The 24,834-nt window shown below is 31.9% G+C and overlaps 4 protein-coding genes and 1 long non-coding RNA gene across 5 annotated transcripts; all 5 read right to left on the minus strand.

Annotated features, from left to right (window-relative positions):
* LOC109331780 (18.5 kDa class I heat shock protein) lies at nucleotides 465–22,313 on the minus strand. The gene is made up of 3 exons (XM_019566492.1): nucleotides 21,649–22,313; nucleotides 4,074–4,078; nucleotides 465–477 (listed from the first exon to the last, which is right to left on the minus strand). Exon 1 carries the CDS (start codon nucleotides 22,115–22,117, stop codon nucleotides 21,659–21,661), a length of 459 nt encoding a protein of 152 aa, XP_019422037.1. The 5' UTR covers nucleotides 22,118–22,313; the 3' UTR covers nucleotides 465–477; nucleotides 4,074–4,078; nucleotides 21,649–21,658.
* Nucleotides 2,062–24,706, minus strand: LOC109331781. Its single transcript, XR_002105846.1, has 3 exons — nucleotides 24,540–24,706; nucleotides 5,827–5,834; nucleotides 2,062–2,073 (listed from the first exon to the last, which is right to left on the minus strand). It is a non-coding gene; the product is annotated as an uncharacterized LOC109331781 (long non-coding RNA).
* On the minus strand, nucleotides 10,349–11,137 carry LOC109331778. Its single transcript, XM_019566490.1, has one exon. It carries the CDS (start codon nucleotides 11,021–11,023, stop codon nucleotides 10,508–10,510), a length of 516 nt encoding a protein of 171 aa, XP_019422035.1. The 5' UTR covers nucleotides 11,024–11,137; the 3' UTR covers nucleotides 10,349–10,507.
* On the minus strand, nucleotides 15,826–18,006 carry LOC109331777 (pentatricopeptide repeat-containing protein At2g22410, mitochondrial-like). Its single transcript, XM_019566489.1, has one exon. The coding sequence runs from the start codon at nucleotides 17,925–17,927 to the stop codon at nucleotides 15,939–15,941; it is 1,989 nt and encodes a 662-aa protein (XP_019422034.1). The 5' UTR covers nucleotides 17,928–18,006; the 3' UTR covers nucleotides 15,826–15,938.
* LOC109331779 (CASP-like protein ARALYDRAFT_485429) lies at nucleotides 18,778–20,928 on the minus strand. The gene is made up of 3 exons (XM_019566491.1): nucleotides 20,690–20,928; nucleotides 19,192–19,324; nucleotides 18,778–19,112 (listed from the first exon to the last, which is right to left on the minus strand). Exons 1-3 carry the CDS (start codon nucleotides 20,818–20,820, stop codon nucleotides 18,918–18,920), a joined length of 459 nt encoding a protein of 152 aa, XP_019422036.1. The 5' UTR covers nucleotides 20,821–20,928; the 3' UTR covers nucleotides 18,778–18,917.

Below are 24,834 nucleotides of genomic sequence, written 5' to 3' on the forward strand. Positions count from 1 at the left end.
AGTGTAAGCGGTTCCAGTTTAAACCGCAAAACCAATGGAACCGTTTATGTTCGGTTCGGTTTATGGTTTTAGAAATTTAGAAACCGTTGGAACCGAACCGCATATTAAAGAAATATATACTAGGGATTAGAGAATAATGTTTTATTATTGTTTAAATTCTTCAACCAATTTTCTAACTTAAATTTTCAATTTTGTGTGAATTGAGGTATTATATATGTTACTAAATTGTTATTAAGTTAATATTATATATGTTATTAGTTACTAAATTGTTTCCTAGTGTCTTATGTTTTGGAACTTATTTTCCAACTTATGTGATATTGAGTTTGAAACTAACATATATCATATATTGTTACACGTGTTACTAATTATGAAATGTAAGGTTATAAATGTAACTATTATATATTTTACTAATCATGAATTTAATTGTTATATATGATTCATAATTTTTTATCTATACTATATATAAAGCTAAAACATCTTATAACTACTTAATATGGTGTAATTTTTTATTGCATATTTTACCCTTTTAATTAAATATTATTACAATGTATTTATACATAATAAAAAATATTAATAGGAGTTAGAGAAAGTTACATACCTGAAAATATTATATTATCAATGTAGTTTTTTAAAAGAATTACAACTAATTTTCATATTTCTTTTATCACAAAAATATAATACAACTATCTTAAATATTTAATACTAGGAAATAAGAATACGGGTCGGCAGGCACGAAGTGCCTATTGACACGCTAGTAATAATAATAGTAATGTTTATCCTTTTATGGATAAACAATATCTCTTGTATTACATTTTGAATTTTCAATTGATGCAAGATTTTTTATAAAAAAATAAATGGAAAAACCGTGGAACCGAACCGAACCATTCAAAAGCATTTCGGTTCAATTCTTATAGTTAAATTTGCGGTTAATTGAGTAGAACCGAACCATATGTGTTCAGTCACTAAAATGCACCAAAAATCGAACTGAACCGAATTTTTGCACCCCTAAATGAAGTGTCTATCGGCCAATTAGTTCCTCATAATAAAAAAGCTTTAGAAGATTTTGACAAAGACATATAACACTCTATCATATATTTACGTGGATAGTATAGTCAAACTACATTATCACACATTTGGTATATGTTTTAAAACATTTATGGAAGTAGTTTAGTTTTTAGGGAACTTGTGGATAAGGTCCATGAATTTGGGGAAGTCGTGGACCAGAAATGCAACTGCCCTGTGATCTCGTGCATCAGAGGCACGAGACTCTCTCTCCTCCATGGAAGTCGTGGACATTTAAAATAATTTCCGTTGTATAATTATAATAAAAAAATCTCTAGCCTAGTGGTTCTCTGTTTGCAAGTTAACCTAAAGGTCTATGGTTCAACATTGACCCATGATTTTTTTATTCTATAAACTAACAATAATGTATTAGAGTTATTGTACAAATAATATATGTCATGTAAACCAAAAACCACTAGGCTATAAAATTGTTTTATGATAATTATCCAATGAAACTCGTCTTTAATGCCCACTACTTCTAAAATGGTGAAAGTTGTGCATGTGAAGCACGACTTCCATTGAGGAGATAGAGAGTCTCGTGCCTCTGATGCACGAGATCACAGGGAAGTCGTATTTCTGGTCCACGACTTTCCCAAACTCGTGATTCTCATCCACGAGTTTCCTAAAAATTATACTACTTTTGTAAATATTTTGAAACATATACCAAACGTGTGATAATGTAATCAAACTGTACTATCCACATAAATTCTAGTGCACCTATTGTACTATTTACGGAACTAGTGCAACTTTTACAAAATAGACTATAACATAGTTGATTCTTTTTCTATCTCTTGGACCCACCTAAATCACGAGCTTAGGTGGAGTTTTATTTTTTTTTACCTTTCTCCATAAAATTCGACTCCCAAGTAGGATTTACATTTTTTTGTATATTCTCTCTCTTAAATCAACAATATTGTTGGAGTTTTATTTGTTATAATTTGTTTTATTTTCATCACTCTAAAATCGTCCACTATGGTTGTGTTTTACAAGTTTTTTGCCTTAATCTCTCTCCTAAATCGTCTGGTGCAGTTTCTTTTGTTTTTTTTTCTCTTCATCTAAATCGACAATTGGTGTGCGTTTAACATGTTAATTTTTTTTGTTTTTATATTTATTTGTTTGTTTCTATGAAACCCTAACCCATTCATGCACATCCTTCATTTCCTTTACATGTAATATGACAATAATTTTTTTGCAACATTAATATTATAAAAAAACAAAATTATTACAGTGTTAAAATTTCCTAGTTTATTAAATCCCAAAAATAATTAATAACGTCTATGTGATGGAGTGTCGCATGTAGGTTGTTTTCTCTTTCTTGGTGGTTGAAATCTTATTTGTTGTTCATTCTGTTGCGAAATTCTCTCTATACCACGTGTCACTAATTGTGGTTCCTCCTCTTCATCCTCGTCATCAACATCCTCGTCATCAACATCCTCAACCACAACTTCGTCATCATTATGTTGCATGCCAAAAATGTTTGCAAACGACATAGTAAGACGATAATACTACTGAGAATTATAAGTCGACAATGTTGTACTTGAAGTAGTAGCAAACAATGATGGTTGTGAGATTTGAGAACTTTGTAACAAATAGGTGGATGAATAATTAAAACTTTCAAACTCATAAGATTGTTGTTGTTGAGGAGTAACTAATGAAGTATGTGCTTGAGAATGAGTATTCGCTATAGTTCATTCCGAAGACTCAGTTTATGACATATGATAATGATGAGTAGGCGGAAATTTATCAATATGGATAGAACATGATGCGGGGTATAGCTCAGCCAATGTTCCTATCATTTCATGACCATATGAGAAGACATGAGATAATGATTATATGAGATTTACTAAAGAAGCTGAAGGACGACTCTGATCACAAATTCTTTTTGCAAATGTGTACTGAAAAAGAATTCGAGAAAATTAGGAATAAATAATAGGATTAAATACAAAATTTAATAACTAAAAAAATGTTATCATTCCATGAGAGTGTGCTCCATCTCAAGATGTGTATCTTCTATTCTTTTTTAAGTATCACTGTATATACTCAGAGTAGTGGTTCAAATGTAGGATATTTATAGGTAAATTATCGACCATATAGTTTTTCCTATTAGTCTATATTTGAATCCAGCGACGATGTCCATATGTCAGTCACAATCACTTTTTTCACGTAAGTCTACCTTATAAAGTTCTTCACAATTTACAAAAAATTATGGAATTGGTTGATCAAAACCAAATTGTGTCATAACCTGACCAGGAGCATGCCATTCCACAATTGTGAAAAAAGTTAGCGGCACGCGTGATCCCCTTCGGGAGCTCTTGCAGAAAAGGCATAAGGAAATATAGCATCCACATAAACTGATAAAAATCTCGATCATGTATAACATTTTTATCTGCTTATGTGGATGTCATATTTCCTCATACCTTTCGTGCAAGAGCTCCTGAAGATATGTCAATCATGTGTGCCACTAATTATTTCGCAATTGTGGAATGACATGATCCTAATCTGGTTAAGAGGAAATTTGGTTTTGATCAACCAATTCCACAAGAATTAGTGAATTGTGACTGGTCATATGAACATTATCGTTGAATTTAAAAATGGAATAAGTATGGAAAACTATGTGGTCAATGCTTTACTCATTAATGTCTTCCCTTTGCACCACTACAGTCAGTCTTTGTAGTGGTACTTAAGAAAAGACTAGAAGATACATATCTTGAGATGGAGCATACTCTCATGGAATGGTAACAATTTCTAGCAATTACATTTTGTATTTAATTATATTATTTATTCCCAATTTTTTCTAATTCTTTTTCAGTACACATTTGCAAAAAGAACTTCTGATCTGGGCCGTCCTCCAGCTTTTTTACTAAATCACATACAATCATTATTTGTTGTCTTCTCATTTGGCCATGAAATGATGAGAACATTAGCTGAGCTATACTCTGCATCATAGTCTATACAGATTGATGAAGTTCCCCCTACTCATCATTATCATATTCTGAAAATTGAGTCTGAACAATGAACTCAAGCAGATACTCATTCTCAAGCACATACTTTATCCATTACTCCTCAACAACAACAACAATTGTATGAGTTTGGAAGTTTTAATTATTCATCCACCTATTTGTCATCAAGCTCTCAAATCTCACTATCATCAATGTTTGCTAATACTTCAAGTACATCATTGTCGGCATATTATTTTAATAGTATATCGTCTTACTATGTTGTCTGCAAATATTTTTAGTATGCAACATACTGATACGAAATTGTGGTTGAGGATGACGAAGATGAATAAGATGAGGAGGAGCCACAATTGGCGACACGTGGTAGATGAAGAATCACACAGTGGAGTGAACAATTAAGAATTCAACCGCCAAGAATGAGAAAGGCACCTGCATATGGCACTTCATCAAATAAATATCATTAAAAAAATTAGGATTTAATAAATTAGGAAATTTTAATTTTATAATAATATTAATGTTGTAAAAAAATATTGTCATATTACATGTAAAAGAAATGAGGAGTGTACATGAATGAGTTAGGGTTTGGTATAAACAAACAAAAATATATAAAAACAAAAAAATCAACACAAAAAACTCCCCCAATTGCAAACTAATGGGAGACGGAAAATAAAAAAAAAACAAAAGAAACTCTACTATAGTGGACAACTTAGGAGAGAGATTAGAGCAAAAAATTTGTAAAACTCCATCATAGTGAGTGATTTTAGTATGAGGAAGGCAAAACAAATTATAACAAATAAAACTCCAACATTAGTGTCGATTTAAGAGAGAGGATATACAGAAAAATGTAAAACTCCTACCTGTGAGACAATTTTTATGGAGTAAGGTAAAAAAAATAAAACTCCACCTAAACTGCCGATTTAGGCGAGTCCAAGAGAGGGGAAAAGAACGAGCCATGTTGTAGCCAATTTCGTAAAAGTTACACTAGTTTTTAAATAGTACAAAAGGTGCACAAAGATTGTAATGTTATAGTCAAAGTGTACCATCTGAGTAAATTTGCCACCAGTGGCGATGTTTCTTTGTCATCTGGCCTCCGCGTGCGGTGGGCATAAAATGATTAGTAGTGATGTTATATTTCTTTCCATTTGATTGAAACACGAAGTTTGACTATTAAAAAGTAATTAGTTCCAATGCTTAATAGTAAAATTAAATAAATAATGGTCATATATAAATGTGACAATAAAAATATAAATCGATTAAATTTTGGTGTAATGATTACACTTAATAGTTTTTAAATTATTCATGGTGTTTGTCAAGTGAAATGTTTGATTTCTTTTAAGAATGTCATTCACACTCTTAAAAAAGGATTATTTCTTACTCATGTCGATGAGATATCATTAGAAGTACAAAAAATAATATTAATATCTTATAAAACTTATATTATTATATTGTTTATCTATTTCATGATTTATATCTTACATATCGAGAGAGATTCAAGTTTAATATTTGTTTTTTGACCAAAAAAATTTGTGTTAAATTCTTGCATATAAAAATTATTTATTATATAGTCAACATTGTTATGGTGCATAGTTCATAAAGTATTTAATTTTTAATATATGTTCTCAGTCAACTCCACAAATGAAACACATGGACACATGTTTTGTTGTAACAACATGTGTTCTCATCGTAACAAAATTGATTTAATAAATAACATTTATAGTCATACCAATAAAATATTGATGTGCCCCGATTTTTTGCTATATAATTTTCTGGAGTCCTCATAACATTCGTATGATTAAAAATAGAAAACTCTTATACCTCATCATATATGCTCATACTAAGATGATATACTCACCAAACACATGAATTATTTTATACTTTTGTCTTGCTTAAATACTTTATTTATTAAAAGGATATTGTTTTTCACTTTTTATTGTGTTTGAGAAGATATAATTTTGCTTTTACATATTCTTATGACTAATTAGAATTCAAGAGCACAATAATTCTTAGGTAGAAAATATTTTGTTAGTTTGTTTAATAGATTAGTTTGAATTTTACTCATTTAATATTTAAAAATGTAATAGTTTTAGTTTTAGTTTGGTATATACATTAGCAAAGGTTTACTAGTGGTCATTGCGCCCCCACTTGAATCAAGAAAGAATAAATGATATGAGTCGCGATTGTACTATAAATTCCCGAAAAATACTTAAGGTTTAAAACATTTTAGTTATATCTCATGTTTAAATAAATAGAATTTTGAGCAAAACCATAAATTTATGTTATAAAAATGACATAGTTTATATGAATTTTATTTAGTGTAAACATCCAATTTTATCCGGCCCATTAAAAGTTTAGAAGAGTTTTTAGCACAAAATACTTTAAAATATATATATATATATTGATTTAATTTTTCGAAAATAAAGTACATAATAAATAAATTAGGTCATGGTTACCTTTTATTCCAGAACCTGATTATTCCTTTATTTTCATTTAAATAAAATAAATAATAAAAAAGAGAGTATGTAGAAACTTGTGTTTATCCATTTGTTTTCTTTAAAAAAATAAAATAATAAACAATATAACTAATTGCATAAGTATGATACATGATTTTAATTTATTTCCAAATAAAATAAAATGGATAAGTGTGAGTTTCCCTTTTTATTATTTATTTTATTTTTTCCTTTTATTTATTATAAAATTACAAGTTTACCATTAAAAATACGAGAGAAAATAATCATTTATCTCTCTATTATCTATTAATGGAGAAGATTCTTGTTCATGTATCCAAGATTTGATAATTTTAAACTCTTTGATATGTTTGAGCGGTTGAACATGTTTGTCCATAAGAGCACTCACAATGGTAACAAACAACCATTCTCTGTGAAATACGAATGTTCTTCGTTCAAGTTCACTAATGGAGATGAGTCGTTCTTATTTTTATTTCGCAACAATAAACTAAATAAGCAACGTTCTTAAAGTTGTGAATTAGAGAGAAATATAAATGTGAGTATATTGTGGGGTCCAAATAAAAACGAAATTGATTTACACTATTGTAGATGATTTTAATTTAACTTAGTTTAATTGTTAAAAAGTATAAATGAATATAAAATAATTAATATGACTTATTTAAGAACAAAAAAGAATTGCACTATGATGCTCTAATCGGAATAAATTGGATAGGCCACTCCCTACCAATAAATGTCACAAAGGTGATAACATCACACCAGCTGTATAACGCAGTGCTTTATTGACGAACTAAATCTGTCATATTAATTAGTATCAACAATATTCAGCCTAAAAAAATAATGTTGATATAAAGTTAATTTATAAATCTTGTTACAATAATATGTTACAAAGTATTATTTTAAAATTCATTTGGGTAATTGTTCTAATCCTATAAGATATATATCATTGAAATTTTGCATAATATTTACTCTACCAAACCCTGTGATCTCATTATTCATTCTCACAAACACAAATTAGTGCTACTTAGTCATTCATCTCCATATAATGGCCGAAAGCATGATGTTATGGGCTACAAGACCCACAATCGTGACAAAAGTGCAGTACATGCATGGTGAGTGTCATTGTCATGTCAACACAATTCACAAGTAGCTATTCGCTACACTACAAATCACAGAATACCCTTTGAATTTGAACACCCACCCACATCATTTCGAAAGCAATCATGCATTCATGCTAATTTAAATTTAAACCGTACATCAAATCTCCATGCTTATCATTTTGGATAAGGGAACAACAGAGAAGAACAATTTCTAATATCGATGTACATTTTATTTGTATCAATAAGAACACTTACATTAAAAATATTATATATTGATTTTATCTATATAGTATATAATATAAAAATGAAATTTATTGTCATTTGGGCATCAATCATACTCCCAAGAATCAAGTTGAAATGGAATAAATTGGGGCAGCCTCAGCCTGCAACATCAAATTTCTACCGTACACCAGGGGGGCTCACTTTCAGTATCTTAAGGCTTATCCACTTCATTGATTATCTTATTATAAGGCCCAATCTCTATTAATGGAGATGTGAATGTATATTTCTCCATTTATTTTATGGTAAAATTATAATTTTATTGTAATAAAAATGATAAATGTTATTAAAAATTGTGTTTCCTTTATTTTGAAGCACTTATTTCTCCATTAATAGAGATGGTTTTAGCTTTTGAATTTGAACAGATTTGTTTGAATGGTATTATTATTAATATCACTTAACCATATGCTTATTTAAATGAAGTCCTCTTTAGTGTCACTATTTTCAGTATTGGAATAAGTAAAGAAGATATTTTTATATGTTTCTTTTTATTTAATTAAAAAAAAATTAGACCATCAAATTTTGTTAGCTGACACATGTCATAGCCTGAATCGAATATTAGACTTTTCAGTACCGTAGAGAAGACATACCATGCTTACTACAACAGCTGTAAATAACTCGTTCACTGAGTGCCCCTCAAACTCAAATCTTCCCTTGCCCATTCTTACTTGTTTTATTGGGTCCGGCAACGCATATGCAATATGTGCCAAATTGTGCACCTTACTTATTAATCATCGACCAGTCTCAAGTTTGGAGAATTTTTGGGGTACCCACAATCTCTACATAAATACACCTTGTGCCATTTCATGGGCTTGACCGAATTTTCTTTTTCATTTCGTCCTTTACCATACCTATCCTTCAATCTTTTCAAAACACACCCGTTTCATGTCTACATAACGTCCATGTCATATAGTTACAAATCAAATTTAAATTATTTGCTATGGACCTCTTTCATTGTATAGAACCAAATATAATAGTGTCAAACTAGCTAGTCAACTATCAACCATGCATGAATTGGATTGAAATTTCGAAAATGGAGAGAGAACATATTTTATGCAATTTTCTTTGTCCTTTTATCATTAACAAACGCTTGAGGATAAGGAAAAGGCTATTTCATCAACCTATCTACTACATGTATACATATATTTGTTTTTTTTATGTATAATAAATAGTGTTTTTTTCTTCAGTTATCATTATATCTTATAGGTTCGAAACCCTTTTGCATAATTTATCAAACTAATCTTCTTTGAATTGTTTAAGCCCGTGAGCTATATACAGTTTTGCCTTTTGCCATAAGAATTAGTAAGTATTTCACTTGTTGAGAGCCCTGGACCAAACAAATATAAACCTTGTTTGGAAGTAATTAATTTCACTTGTGCTCAACAAGATTCAGCTTGAGGTTTAGATTACTACTATTTTCTTATCATGATTCTTTTAGAAAATAGATTATTTTCATTCTTTCAACTATTTTTTGTTACTAGCAATGATCTGTCCCTTAGTTATTAGATAAGAAACTAACAACTTTTGAGATACATGTTTGTCATTCTCAACAAATATCGCTCACATAAATTAAACCTGCTTTTTTGTAGTGTGACATTACTAGACCAACACTTTATTAATTACACATTTAAAATCTATTCCATGAACACAGGGTAAATATGTTCATTCTACCAAAATCATTTTTAACAATAAAGAATTTAAACATAATAAGTTATTACAACATCGCTTTAATTTAATTTCATATTTGCCAAAAAAATCCTTCACATAGTCTTACTTTCGTGAGATTTGAACGTGAATCTCTCGGTCATAAGTCACAATTTCCTACTTAATACTCCACTATCTTTGTTCGCAACAGGGTGTTTATTTAGAATCCAAATATTTTATATCAAAAAATTTCTATAGTTCTGTGTAAACTCAAATGATGTTTTGACAAATACTTAAATATATTACTATGGTATTAATGAAAACTTAAAAAGATGTGTTCTTTATTATTAAACAAAATCCTATTAAATTGATACGGATGCATAAAAAACTAACAGTATAGAGGATTTGATAATATTTATCCATCAAGTTGGCTCATCATGATGCAGTCATTTTTTAAAATTTATTCAACTTCATAATTCCACATGGCTATTTGTTCATCTCTTTGAATAGTTTACCCAAGGCCAAAATTAAGGATCCAATTGAAGAACTTGAAGGACACAAATGCTGTTACAATCATTAGGCAATTAGGTATCCATCAATTACCTATATTATATGTTTATTTCATTTGTTCATCGAGGTCGAAATAAATCTCGTAAGCTTATCTATTTTACTGGATTAGTTTAATGTCTTCTGAACAGTAAATACACTATTACATTGAAAGTACCCTAATGTTTTGGCAAATAAAATTATCGTATCTAATTTAATTGAATATGCGATTCTGGGTTTAAATTAAGGAATAATAAAAGGAAAGACAAAGAACGTGATAACATCCAATAAGGACGGAATATAACTATTCAAGAAGCTAATCTAATCATTTCCATTGTGCCCTGGAATAGATCTACAATGTGCAGAATGCTATATTAATTATTGATTTTAAAAGTTAAAACCGTTTATATACAACGAAAACAAAATCACCGGCGCATATTTTCTTCCCAAAATACCCCTACTCCGGTATTGCACTCAACAACGCCGTAAACTTCCCCCTACCATTAATGCCGCCACCAGTCACAGTCCTTCCCTTCCTTGACCTATGTGCCGCACCGCCACCGGTACGGATTGTCGGAGGAACACTCCGACAAGGCTTAGAATAACCTTCTTCGGAGAACACTACCCGTTTCCGGCGACAACCAGATTTATTGTCGGTGACGCCGCTTTTCATGAGTGCGGAGCTGGCCTTGACGGCCAATGCAGCCATCTCAGCTGCCTGCAAGGGGTTGCTCAACCGTGTCAACGGAAGTGCGAAATATAGCTGACCGGGTTGCAACACGTCATCCTCGTGAACCGCCGTAACGACGTCGTCGAAGTCCATTTCGTCTGAGTTGCATATAAAAACCATCGGGTGTTGTTGTAAGAGGTAGGATACCTTAACCGGGTACGGAAATTCTTGTAACCGTCCATCTTGATGAATGAGTTTTGCGGTGGCGATCTGAGTTGAATCGGAGGAACTGCAATTTCCCATAATGACTCAGTGAGTCCGAATTGGTTGGGACTCGGTGTTGGAATGAAAATGGGTATGAGCTGGAGAAAAAGGAGGAGAAGGGAGAGAATATAAATAGGAAGATACCCGTGTGCCACGTAGGATATATTCGTTTAAATTAAAATTCTGTTATTTGAAACAGTGGGAATGATTTTCCAGCCTGTAAGTTGTTGTTGACAGGTTGTACTACTCCCTCCCATTTGTGAGAGAGACCCTGACTCTCTTTTCGAGATAAATAAATTTACCCTCCATGCCACTGGGTTTTGGAATTTTCGACCATTATAAATAGATTAATAATATTTTATCTTACAAATTAATGAAATTATTATCATATACTTTTACGAACAAGAATAAATAAATTGTAAATTGATTATTAATAAATAAATATTTTGTAATATATTATTTTTTATAGGAGACCCATTTACACTCAATTTTAATTTATACTTAATTTTATGTCAAACGAACCAATTGTATGAAAGTTAAAAATTATTTAATATTTTTCTTTTCTCTCTCATTACTTATTGACTTATTCGTTTAGGTCGTTTGATCTAAGAAAATAAATAATTAAGATATAGTGTAACTCATATAATTTAAATTTGATGTAAATAAATTATTCCTATATATATAATATCAAGAATTATAGTACAATATATAGAATATATTATTTTCCTATAAATATTGACCGTGGAGGTAAGAAAAAGAAAGCACGTCACTTGAAAGGTCGTGGGACAGTGTTTTCCGGTGGTCATGACATGACTATCCAATCTAAACCGTTCATTTAGTTGGGGATGATTGATTGATGGATGGATTTGGTAGAACTACGCCTTCCTTTCTTTTTTGTCGTTTACCAAGTTTCTAACACGTTGAGATCAAACAATATTAGAAAAATGCTTAGTTACTCTTAAGTCTTATCCATTCAGAATGAGCTTTTGATTTTCATAATAACGATGAGAGATTTGGTAGCTACTAAAGTCTGTCGTGATTTTGAGTTTTTCTTTTAAAATTAACAAGTTAGAAGAAAGGTGCACTTTAATAGGTTGATATTATTATTTTGAAAATAAAAAGGTTGGATAGAATCGAATGGTGCGATGTACTTTTATATTCTGCATGCTTTTATTTGGAGGTCTATTATTGTTGAATAAAAGTTACTTTTCTCTTTCTCGTTAGCAAGTGTAATTATTGGGCATTCACATACCAGATTCTGTGTCGTTATTTGTTTATTTCAGAAACTACTAGAGTTGTACGTAGCACATAGGGAAAGGGTAAGAAAGTGTATTGTGAGAAGAGGACGTGGCGAGCAAAGAAGTCCGTAGTGCTTAGCTGCAAGGTATATGAGGAGCCACGTGGAGAAAATAACTTTGGAAAACGTCAACAGAACAAATCAAACAACAATAATTATTAATGAATAGTGAAACACAAATAAGTGAAACACATTGGCATTGGCACCATCATATTTTCATTAGTGAAGCACAAATAAGATGGTAAAAATATATTTTATTCCTTCTAATTTTATTTTTATTGACTTATTTTAAGTCATATTAATCTCAGGTGCTAAACTGTTTCATATTATACGAGACCATGGAGGAGAACCCTCAGCACTCGTCAATGATTTAATTATTATATATCAACAACATTTCCCAAACCAAATAACAAATTTCAACTCGTATTAATGATAATAAAATAAAAATAAAAAAATAATTAACTTTTAATTTTTTAATTGAAATAAAATATTTTTGTTAGTACAAGATAAAATTTGAAACATTATCTAAGATAACAAATTTTTAGTCATATGTTGTGCTTTTCAATATTAGTTGTTGCCTACTTATTTAACGAGTTTAATATTTATACACGATTTGCATAAGATTTTTTTTATAGAGAATTAATATTGAGGAATGTTGATTAATAATACAAAAAAACTTATTCAATGTATACATTATTTTCTTGTGGTTAACTTCAATCTTCAGAATGTGCATAATCCATGGAAATTGTTCTCTATGAAGTAAAGAGGAGGTACACCAATGCCTCTTTTTATGTGGAGCTAGGTGGGGGGGTTGGAGAGTGTGGGGAACTAAAGTGAAGCGTTTCTTTGTTATGTATTAAAATTAGAGGCCCTAGACATTTTTCAGAAAGATATGTCTTCTTCTTCCTCTATAATGTTTGGTTGTTATGAGTGAATAATGATCTGCATGTCCCACCTCTAAAACCATACCATCAAGCTTCTTAATCACTATCCTCTTCTCTACTCACCCATGGCCTTAAAGAAGGACTCCATCAATGCATTTTTGCTTACTAAACTATAAAATCCTACTTTTCTTTTCTCTCTCTGCACTAAACTCTTGTCACATCCTAATTTATGTAGGTTGTTAACTGTAATTTTGGTTGGTGATCTTTCTGAAATTATATAATATTAGTCTCTTCACTTTTACAAAGTGTCATTTGGTGTCCGAGTGGCATGTGAATATATTTCATGGCTAAGGTTAATGTTAAGTATTTAATATGTATGCATTACATATATAAGTGTTTTTTAAGGTGTGAGTATATTATCTAATTTTTATATATTAATCATTATTGACTCTCAAACAATAGTACTAAAATCAATGGTATATGATGTGATGACACTATAAAAAACATTATATTGACAATGCATAAATTTTAAACTAATTACAACTTTATATTTAATCCATCAATTTATCATTTTATAAATAAACAACCATGATCAGTATGCATTTTTGGAACCAGAATAACATGTCCTAAAAAAATTTATTCACATATTTTAAGTCAATCATACTATAGTAAGCAATATAAAAAATATTATTTTTTATTTTTATGATTTTTTTAATTAAATGATATTTTTTAATTGAACCAGACACCATTAAAATACAAAAGGTGGGGCATGTCATATACGTTCGCATCTTAGACCCACACTCACTGTTTATTAACAATATAAGCAACTTTGACAACGGAAGAAGAGATTAATGGTAAGCAAAATGTGCTACTGTTTGAAAATAATAGTTCAGAACTTCAGATAAAAAATAAAGAATCATTTCTTTGTGTGTGATATTTTTACTAGCAATTCACCACTTCATGTTGTTTTAAAAAAAAATTACATGATGTCGTTAAACAGAGTTCACAATAAAGTTATATGATTATTAGTTATTAAATAATGTTTCTATCTTGATTAGACATGTGCACACGATGCATTGAACACAAGGATATAATGCATGTCACCGCTGATACGCTATAAGATTGAATTGGTGGCAACGGTACTCACTCTGTACTGTCCTATTGACCATTCTAGTGTCTTGTAGTTCGATATGTCCAAAGTTTCGACATGACAACCTCACCGGCAAAAAGTGTCGAGGACAAAGGAAGTTTCATTGTAATGACAATTCCCAACTTTATAATGAACTATTGATTCAATCAAAGATACTATAAAGTAAAAATATTGTCGAACATGTCAAAGGGACTTAGAAAATATAATAGTCTGACATAACAAATATTTGGTTTTATTTTATTTGTGGGTATGTTGAATGTGTTGTTGCCGGTTGGTGGAGTTGATTATTGGCTTTGCCAACACTTGTGTGCATCCTAATCCAGTTAATTTAGCCAACATGCTGCTAGATTATGAACTCTATTATTGGCTAGGATTTCAATTACGTATACTTATTGATTCTCTATGCAAGCAAGCATGAATCTTTCCCCAAAAATGTATCATCAGTATATGAATGTTGAAAGCTTGAAGCAAGTACACATTCTGATTGGAATAATCATTGGCCAATATGAAGTATTAAAAATTGAACTCGGAAAAAGGTTCAGGCAAAGCTTCTTTATTACATGATAGCATTTCTTTTTTAATTAAGTTCAAACTAATAAATAAATAAATAAACACGGTGCTATAGAACTCCTTGTATGTGCAAGATACAAGGAAGGGTCAAATAACTGCACGTTAGTAGATGATCTTATCTTATATGATTGTAAATTAATTTCATGACTCAAACTTATGATTTCTTTGTCATATACAACAATTTTACACATTGTGGCAAGATAAAGCTTATCTACTATGATGTGGTATAATTTATTTTTTAAGCTAATATTAAAAGGATGACAACATGGTGTTATAAAACTCACTATGCTTAGGATAAGGAACTAAGGAAGGGTTAGACCAACTAGGCAAGTTTGTTGTAGACAACTTACTTTATATTTGTAAGACTAATTCCAGGACTTACACTTGTGGCTTCCTTATCATACAGCAACGACTTTAACTGTGTCAATGCTACTCTTTAGAATAATTTCAAGATACTATATAACATTATATACATGGAAATGGCATTAATTGCACATTGGAGTCATGCAACATAAAGATTAGAACATGTTTTGCAAGTAATCCTCTACGGATTTTCTCTTTTTAGGCTTCCATTTACCATGTCAATCAACATTTCAACAATGTCCGATAATGCATCTAAATGAGGATTGAGAGGATACTCGTAAGAGAAAAAGATGTATGCAATAACAGTGTATGAGTTTTATACATTGTCACTATATCATTCAACATTAATATTTAATTGTTATTGACTTTTAAAAAAAATTAATCTAAATAAATAATAGATGAAGCGCATATGTATAAATGTCTTTACACTGACAGTGCATAGATTTTATACTCTACTCGTAATAGTTTATTGTTATACTTTCATGAATATAATTAAAGTTTTGTTAAATATAACAAGTGGAATTTATATCATTTTAGATCAATTTTAATTTCATGTACCAATAGCAAAGAATGGAAAGAATTGAAAAATATTAGGGAACGATCATTCCATTCAATGATTCTATCACAATTACCATTTTCTGCATAAAAGTTCATGCTAATTTACTGCTACATAGAATAAATACTAATAGATTAGTATATGTCTTCTACATCATCAGAAGGTTTACATAGATATCCTACGAATTTTAAATGATACATTAACTGATCCAGCATGGAGTATATCCTGGTGGAAGCTCCATGCCTTTTGTCATCCACCATAAATTGATGGCAACACCCATCGATTTCAATGAAGCTAATTGCTCTGCACTTTTTGATCCCACTTTCATCCATTATTTTCCTGATCTTTTTCATGTCATCCCATCTTTGAGATTCTGAATACATGTTTGAGAGAAGCACATAAAGCCCTGAATCATATCTTCCTAGCTCCAACAACTGCTTCATGATTGGCCTACCAATCTCTAGATTCCCATAGGTTCTACAAGCACCAAGCAAAGCACCCCAAACCACAACATCAGGTTTCATAGGCATCTTTTGTATTAGGGTCATTGCTTCTCCTAAGAGTCCCCAACGCCCTAAAAGATCAACCATGCATGCATAATGTGCAATATCAGGAGAAATCCCAAAAGTACTCATCATGTCAAAGTAATATTGCCCACTATCCACAAGACCACTGTGACTACAAGCAGAAAGTAAACCTGTGAAGGTAATCTCATCAGGACAGAGCCCATTCTCTTGCATCTTCTCAAACATCTCAATTGCGTCTTCTCCAAAACCATGTAAAGCAAGTGCCCCAATGATAATGTTCCATGACACTACATTCTTCTCTGGCATCGCAAAGAAGATATCCCTGGCAGTCTGAAGAGCACCACATTTCGCGTACATGTCTATTAGGGAGTTATATAGAGTCACACTCACTGCAATATTATTATCGGAAATGAAAACATGTGCTTCTTTTCCCAAAGCCAGATCACCCATGTGACTACAGGATGAAAGAATGCTAACAAGAGTAGCCTCCTCAGGCATCACACCTGAAATACACATCCTGCGGAAAAGTTCCACGGCCTCGGAGTATTGTCCTTCTTGAACATGACACCAAATTATTGAATTCCAAGAAACCACATTCTTTATTGGCATCTGATTAAACAACTCCAGAGCATAATCAATAAGCCCATGGTTAGCATATGCATTAACCATACAAGTCCATGAAACTACATTTTTATCAACCATTCGATCAAAAACAATTTTAGCACATTGCAAATGCCCACACTTGGCGTACATATCTATGAGAGCATTCGTCACGATTGAATCAGTTTCAATTCCGGTAATAATGATATAAATATGAACAAATCGACCCAAATCCAAATTACCATGCTTAGAGGAAACAGAAAGCAAGCTAACCAAGGTGAACACATCAAGTTCCACACCCAGATTCTGCATTTCCTGAAACAACAAAATCACTTCTTTGCAACAGCCCATTCTACCGTACCCAGCAATCATCGAATTCCATGAGACCAGAGTCCTATCACTAATATCATCAAATAGTTTGCGCGCACTTTGTATCAAACGACAAGCAACATAAGCACTCAAGAAAGCATTTTGCACACAGGCATGGGAACCCATTCCAAGCTTAATAGCATTAGCATGAACGATAACAATTTTCCTATAGGAGGGTTTGAAAGAACAAGCTTTGACAACAAAGGGCATAGTGAATTCATTCGGGTAAAGGCCAGCAGACACCATCTGGCGGTAGAGCAACAAAGACATTGTTGGGTCATCACTATTTGAATAGCCCCGTATTAGATGATTGTACATGAATTTATTTGGTTGGGGAATTTGATCGAACAGGAGGTGTGCGTAGCGTAGATCTCCTTGTTCATGAGTGGAGCAAAAAGAGACTAGTTTGCCTAAGGTGAGGACTTGGTCAGTTAGGCCATGGAGGATGATTTGGGCATGAAGGAGTTTGAGTTGTCTCATGGAAGAGCATTGTTCTATGAGATAGTGAAGGGTTTGGTGAATTGGTGACTTCAAATTGTGCCATATGTTTTTTGTGATTTGTGTTTGGAAAGAGTGAATGGAAAACAGGCGGGAACCAACGGTCGCGTGTTTCAGAATGGTTGACATCAAATCAAACTAGATTGGCGGCATTTGGTTCTAAGTTTATTGTGCTAACTAAAAATCCTATTTATTCATTTGTTTTCTAATGTTAATTACGAAGTTGCAGTAAGAATTTTATTATGTATTTTATGCTAAAAGCCTCCACTAGAGGATACAATGAAACGATGTCTAAGGAAAAATACGAGATGGTATAGAATAAAATAGAGTATTAGAGTTGAATGGAATAAAATGAAGTGATTATATCATTACTTGAATAGTGCTTTTTGTTTTTTAAGTGATGTTTGAATAGTTTATGATAGAATGAAGTGAATGATTAGTTGATTCTATCGTATTCCTCAAAATTGAATGAGGAGAAAAATATAAGTTTTGGAAAGAGTAAAATCCATCTTACCAGTTCCATTTCACTTTATCATATTTTAAATTACACACTATTGAACATGGTACCATTCCATTTTGCTTTATTCTATTCATTTTTATTAAAACCAAAACACATTAATATCACATCTTCACGATTTTCCTCATCTCATCACAGTTCCTTTCATATTATTTTCCGCATATTCATAGTTTAATTTAGTCACAGGCCACATGATGAGATATTTAAGTATAGGCAAGTGCAGGCTTACCTTAACATCAAGGGACCCAGCTGCATATTCTAAACTTGTGAAGAAATCAGTTGTTAGTGTCCTTTTTTGGGTACAATGTTTCTGTCTTTGAGCATTCTTTATCCTATCCTTTGTTTGATTTAGTTATTACAAAGTAAAAGAAGGGGTGCATTATTGTGACATTACTTTCCCTCCTATTATACTAGCTAGATTTATGAAGAGGAATGAAAAAATGAGAAGGGAGGGAGACGTAGTATTTCTGTATCTCCAAATAGCAATTATTGCATCATTAACTATTCAAAGAGAACCAGAAACTATATGCCTACAATTCAAGCAAATGACTTTGTCATTTGCAACCTTTACACGTGCATATCAACATTGAGCTATATATATTTTAAAGCAGCGAAGGGAAAAGCCAAAAATTAAAAAGGCAGGAGGCTGCAGAAAGAAACCAAGACAAGAAGGCCATAGAAGCTGACAATTGATATCTACTACATGACTTGGCCGGGCAACGGGGTTGAGCTTCGAGCAGAACATTTGTGACACTGGCTGTAGAACATGCTGCAGCTAATGTGAGATGTGACCAAACCTGAAGTACAAAAAAACTCGATATCATTAATGCAATATGACAAACGTGGGCGAATTCAATTCTTGGTCGTAGCACATACCATGTCACCCAACAAGGTTATCAGTACATGCCTTCGCTGGACCGGTATATATTCTATGAAGACGGAGTAAGCATCAATCACTAACAATGTCATGCTCCATGGAATTACCAAACCCATGACTGTTACCAAAAAGCTGTGAATAGCATGTACGAAGATGAAAGTTAAATTTTCCCCAAGCGAGGCATATGCATAGATGATAACCTAGACAGGACAAACTGCAAGAAGTTATGATACAGCTTCTGAACTGTAATGACATGCATGAACCTATATTTTTCCTTCTGTTGGTTTTAGAGTAGTAAGAACATGCTATGCCTATATTGACATACTCAGTCCCAAAGACTCATGACCTGTCTCTTATCATAATCAAATCATGTCATCATAAGATTGTAGCAACACAACATTGAGACTTCGAAAACCCTGTCCTCCTTTACCATTATACCAACAATTCCACAAGCCGAAGTGGAAAATGTACTAGATGCTGGCAACTCCAAATTTCTAATACCTCAATTAGTCAAAATATATTCAGGTATCTTTTCTCACTTTTCTGATTTTTACTACAATTCTGGAATGTCTGCTCACTTTCTGGATCTTTTACGGAGCAATTTGGTTATAGGCTATCTCATCGTAATTTCTCTTCACCGTTCTGAAATAAATGACATGTATTCATTTTCTATGACCAAAATCAGAAACCTAAGGACATTTTTATACAGTACTAAGTCTCCTCAGACTTTATTACATCAATGTTTCTCTCCTTGCTAAGAATTAATTTCAGACTAAACAAAAGTACTATGCTAGCAACATGGCACAGGGGGGGTAGACATGCAAAATTTGAAGGGTCACATCAACACGAGAGAGTTATAAGCTGGAGTCTTTGAAACAAATAACTCCATTTAAGACTAGCTTAAAGACCCATGTCCCCATTACATTTAAGACTCTAGTTTGAAGTTAAGAATTAAGACCTTAACAGTCCCATAGACTAGGGATAAAGATGCCCAATAGTACATAATGTTTTCAAGCACCCTCCTTTTAATTGCTTAAAAGCAATTCCAAGTTCAGTAAACACGTAACGACTTTCGCATAATTCGAGCAGCATAGATTACTACCGGATTTCTCAAAAATTAGAAAGGACTTGCAACATACCAATATCAATCCACCATAACAGATTGTAATTGTAAGTGGCATAACTAAAGCAACACAAACAGTGGTATAGTGGGGGTACAAGTCCTTGGACTATAAGTAAGGAGAGGGGTATAATTCCTAGTGGAGGATCAAATCTTTAACATCATCATCACATATGCTAATTGAGCATTAAACTCATTGAGCCACCAACACTGACTCTAGTACTAGTAGAAATAAGTCAAACCTAGCCCTAATATATAGTTTGCAAAATCAATTCTTACAAAGTCCTAAGAATATTAATAAACCCAATAGAAATTAAGATAATAGAGTTGTGAAGGGAACATAAAGATGCGAAATTGAAATGAAGAGAAGGAAATACCAGAAAGCAGTGTAAGAATAGAAATCAAGATGGAAGCACATGAAGAGAAGAGAAGCAGAGGAGAATACTGTTTGGCCAAAACGGAGAGCGAAACTGGCGCTTGTGCCAAACGCGCCGGGCAATTCCTCCATCGCATAATGCACCTCCTTCTCTTGATCGCTTCTTTCTTATGTCAATTTAATCCTATGACATTATTGACTCATCCAACGTCAAACCATACCAGATAGTGGTTTTGGAAAGTGGGAATAAAAAAACAAATAAATGGATACATAAAGAAGGCTTGTATCCAATGTTGCTTTTATTTTTTTAACCCTATTTTTAATGGTAGTTTAATATCTGAGACATGAGTTAAACCGGAAGATATCTCATATTAGGTTTTAATGATTAAACCATTTAATCAGACCTGATGATTTTATATATAATTTACCATTTTTATTTATAAATATATAATTATATTAAAATAACATATTCCCCAAATTATTGTGGTCAGATAGTAAGTTAGTATTCAAGATTTTATATAAAATAATTATTTAAATCTAAACTGTTAATTTTTTTAGTATCATATACTCAGATCTGTTATCTAACCAGTTAAAATGTTTTCTTCACTTAAAATATTACCTAATTATTACAAATGAAAAATCATTAACTCAAATAATTAAACTTTTCTAAAATCACCAACATAGTATTGAATGGATTAAAAATCCCTTGCGTTTTCCGTGAACTAAAAAAATTAATAGTAAAAAATTAATGTGTGAATAAGGTGTATATTTTCAAGGAAGTTGTACTTTTATTAGTTACTGTATCAAACAAAAACAAACAATGCTTACGCAAATACAATTCAGATTACCTTACATGCTATCTTCATTGGAGTTCAAACTACACTTTGATACATGTATCTTTATTTATATTAAAGACATCACACATGCAAATTACAACAAGGTTCAAAAGCACACCATTTTCATAGTTTATTTAACCAGAGATTTCTATGGCCTTAACATCATGCTTCTTGATCTCTTCCTTTGGAACAGTAACAGTAAGAACCCCATTCTCCATAGAAGCTTTCACTTGATCCATTTTCGCATTCTCTGGCAATCTGAACCTTCTCAGAAACTTCCCACTACTACGCTCAACACGGTGCCATTTGTTATTCTTTTCTTCCTTCTCAACGTTCCTCTCACCACTTATCTGAAGGACTCTGTCATCTTCAATCTCAACCTTCACTTCTTCTTTCTTCAGCCCAGGAATATCAGCTTTCAACACGTGTGCTTCTGGGGTTTCCTTCCAATCCACGTAAGTGTTCACAAATGCTGAATTTTCTCTAGATATTTCGGGGAATCGGAAATCCTTGAAGGGGTCCCAGATCTCGAGTGAGAATGGATCAAATGAGTTGTTCCTTCGGCCGCCAAAGAAACTTGGAATCAGTGCCATTTTCTCTTTACTCACTTGATTTTATTTGAGATTATGCAGATGGAAAATTTTCACGTTAGTTATCAGAGAAGTGCTTAAACTTTCTTATTTGATGATTGCTAAGAGGAGACACGTGATGTATTTAAATGAAGTGGAGGGGTTCTTCAGTATTTTCGAGAACATCCTAGTTCGCTGAAGATTCACAAAGCTTCCGAAAATTTCTGAGACCTTCTGGATATATTCGAACAAAGCAGTAGAAGGCTCTAGACATTGTGTATGAGTGCATTGTCGATCAGGCTAATGTTTTGAAGCCCGTATAGTTGAAATGGGCTACAAAAAAACTAGTTTTTTAACAGAAAAAGAAAACTACTTTTATTTGGACTAGGATGTATTCGTCAGGATTGTTACGATTCAAATCATTTTTTCCTTTACCATTATCTGTTGGATCTAGTTTGGGCTCATTCATAATCTTGGTTCATTGTTTGTAGGTTCCAAATCAGAGGACTCTTACATGATAGAATTTGATTATGATTGGTATGAACAAGGTCAAATCTCGTCATATCTAAAGTCATACTCAGGTTCATAATTAGATTCATTCAATATTTAGAACTGAAAAAATGATAAAGCTTACCCATTCCATGATCACCCACTTGCTTGAATGTATCTATTCAATTGTAAACATTTTTGGTATCATTAGTTATCTACTTTTTCATTCATATTTACAATATAGATTGTATTTAAGTAAGTCAAGGGAGCTAACCGGGTAAACATTTTGGATCAAGCTAACATCACCGGGCCCATGCCCAAACATAGTGATGAGCAGAGGCGGATGATTATAGGGGCAGGTGGGGGGCTGATGCCCCCCCTGAATTTTTGCACACAAGAACATATTTGTTGTTCCACAAAATATGTCAATCCATGTGATACTTGAAAAATACTTAATTATTAAACTTTTAAATTATAAAATACTTTTAAATTATTAATCTATGTGACACATAGATTAATACATTTTTTTGAAACAACACGGACACTCACTTATCTACGCCCAAACATATTTTTATGAAGTCAATCATTGAAACTCACATTCCTTTAATTTCTACCTTGATAAATAAATGTAGTCTAACTTGTTTGTCATTCTAAAAATTATACATAAATGGATCTAATTATTTTACATATGTAGATGATGATGTTGCTTATAATATATGACTTCATTTGAGTTCGAAAATACTTTACACATAATGAAAGAGATTATGTATGTATTGATAATATATATCATAAAAATTCATTTAATATTAATAATATATGTATTTTTGTCCAACAATTATATGCTATGGATTTTAATGAGCAAAAGTGAAGATTATTTTGAGATGTCAATTTCCACATTTTATTGTTGGTATTATTAAGTCATTCAAGTTTGAAAAACTCTCAACCATATGTTGTTAGTCATGTCTTGTTTTATCAAATTGTTCGTCTTATCTTAACTATTGTGGTTCGGTTAACATAAATATCATTTTCAACAATGAAAACAACCAAACAAAATTAGGTAGGAAAATAGAAGATGAATTTATTGCATAACATAGTGATTAATATTGAAAAGGAAATAAATAATTTTTTTAACACATCTACAATTAATTAACGTGTAATTAAATATTATTGCCCCTCCTAACGTTGTTAAGATCCGCCACTGGTGATGAGCAATGAAGCAAGATATTCATAGGGCGATGGAACCTCGTGAATTAGCAACAAAAAAGTACGTTATATAACATGTGCCGTCCCTCAATTAGCAATTTTCACTTATTCCATTTCTGTAACTACATTTAATTTTTTTAATAAATCCCGAATTCTATTTCTCAATAAATTCAAAATTTTGAATTTATACAAATAATGTCGCCATCAATTTGCGTTCGGTTCCTTTTCACTTTGCGTTTCGTTCTTTTTCATACTCAATTTATTTCCTTAACGTAGTACTTTATTCCATCAAATAGGGTACATATTTAACGAACCAATTGCAAGTAGGAAAATTCCTCAGCCATGACAATGTGCAAATATCAATAGTGAACGTTCATGTGGATTTCAAGAATGTGAGTAAGTGAAACCAGCAAACAGAACCTAAGTGAGTAAGTAACCAAGGTATCACGATCAATAATCGCTTAAAAAGCAAAGAGGTGCTATCAAAATAAAAAAATGTTTGTGGTGGCTGCAGTACATTAGATCCAAGTATAAAAGAAAACATACAAAACAAAGATACGGGTTTTGAAGGGAATAAACAACAACCATGTAGCACTGTTGACGAATTAAAAAAAGATTGAAAAGAAGAAAATATAAACATTTTAGAATAGGTTTAATGTATAAACACAGTAGAGCACAGTGGGGCAATTTCCTAATTGTCACTATAATAACCGTCACATAAAATAATTTCACTATAAAAATTTATAATGCAAACATAATAAAATATAAAATTGGTAGTGAAATAGGCATTCAGAATGAGTAGGAGGTGTTTTATTCATCATTTGAGTTATCAGATGACAATAAACTTCATCATCACCATGCCAATAAACAAGGTAGATCAAGCAACAATATAAACAAAAACAAAGCAAGAAATAAAACCCTAGGAATGTGTACGAATGAAGGAGTGGAAACCTCTCAGACAAATGCCTCGAATCGTCGTCAGTATTGTTAAGAATGGAAAATATCGGACTCGTCATCATTATTCATCATCACTGAGATATCCACAACTT

This window comes from Lupinus angustifolius, chromosome LG17, assembly GCF_001865875.1.
Source record: "Lupinus angustifolius cultivar Tanjil chromosome LG17, LupAngTanjil_v1.0, whole genome shotgun sequence".
Classification (NCBI taxonomy): domain Eukaryota; kingdom Viridiplantae; phylum Streptophyta; class Magnoliopsida; order Fabales; family Fabaceae; genus Lupinus; species Lupinus angustifolius.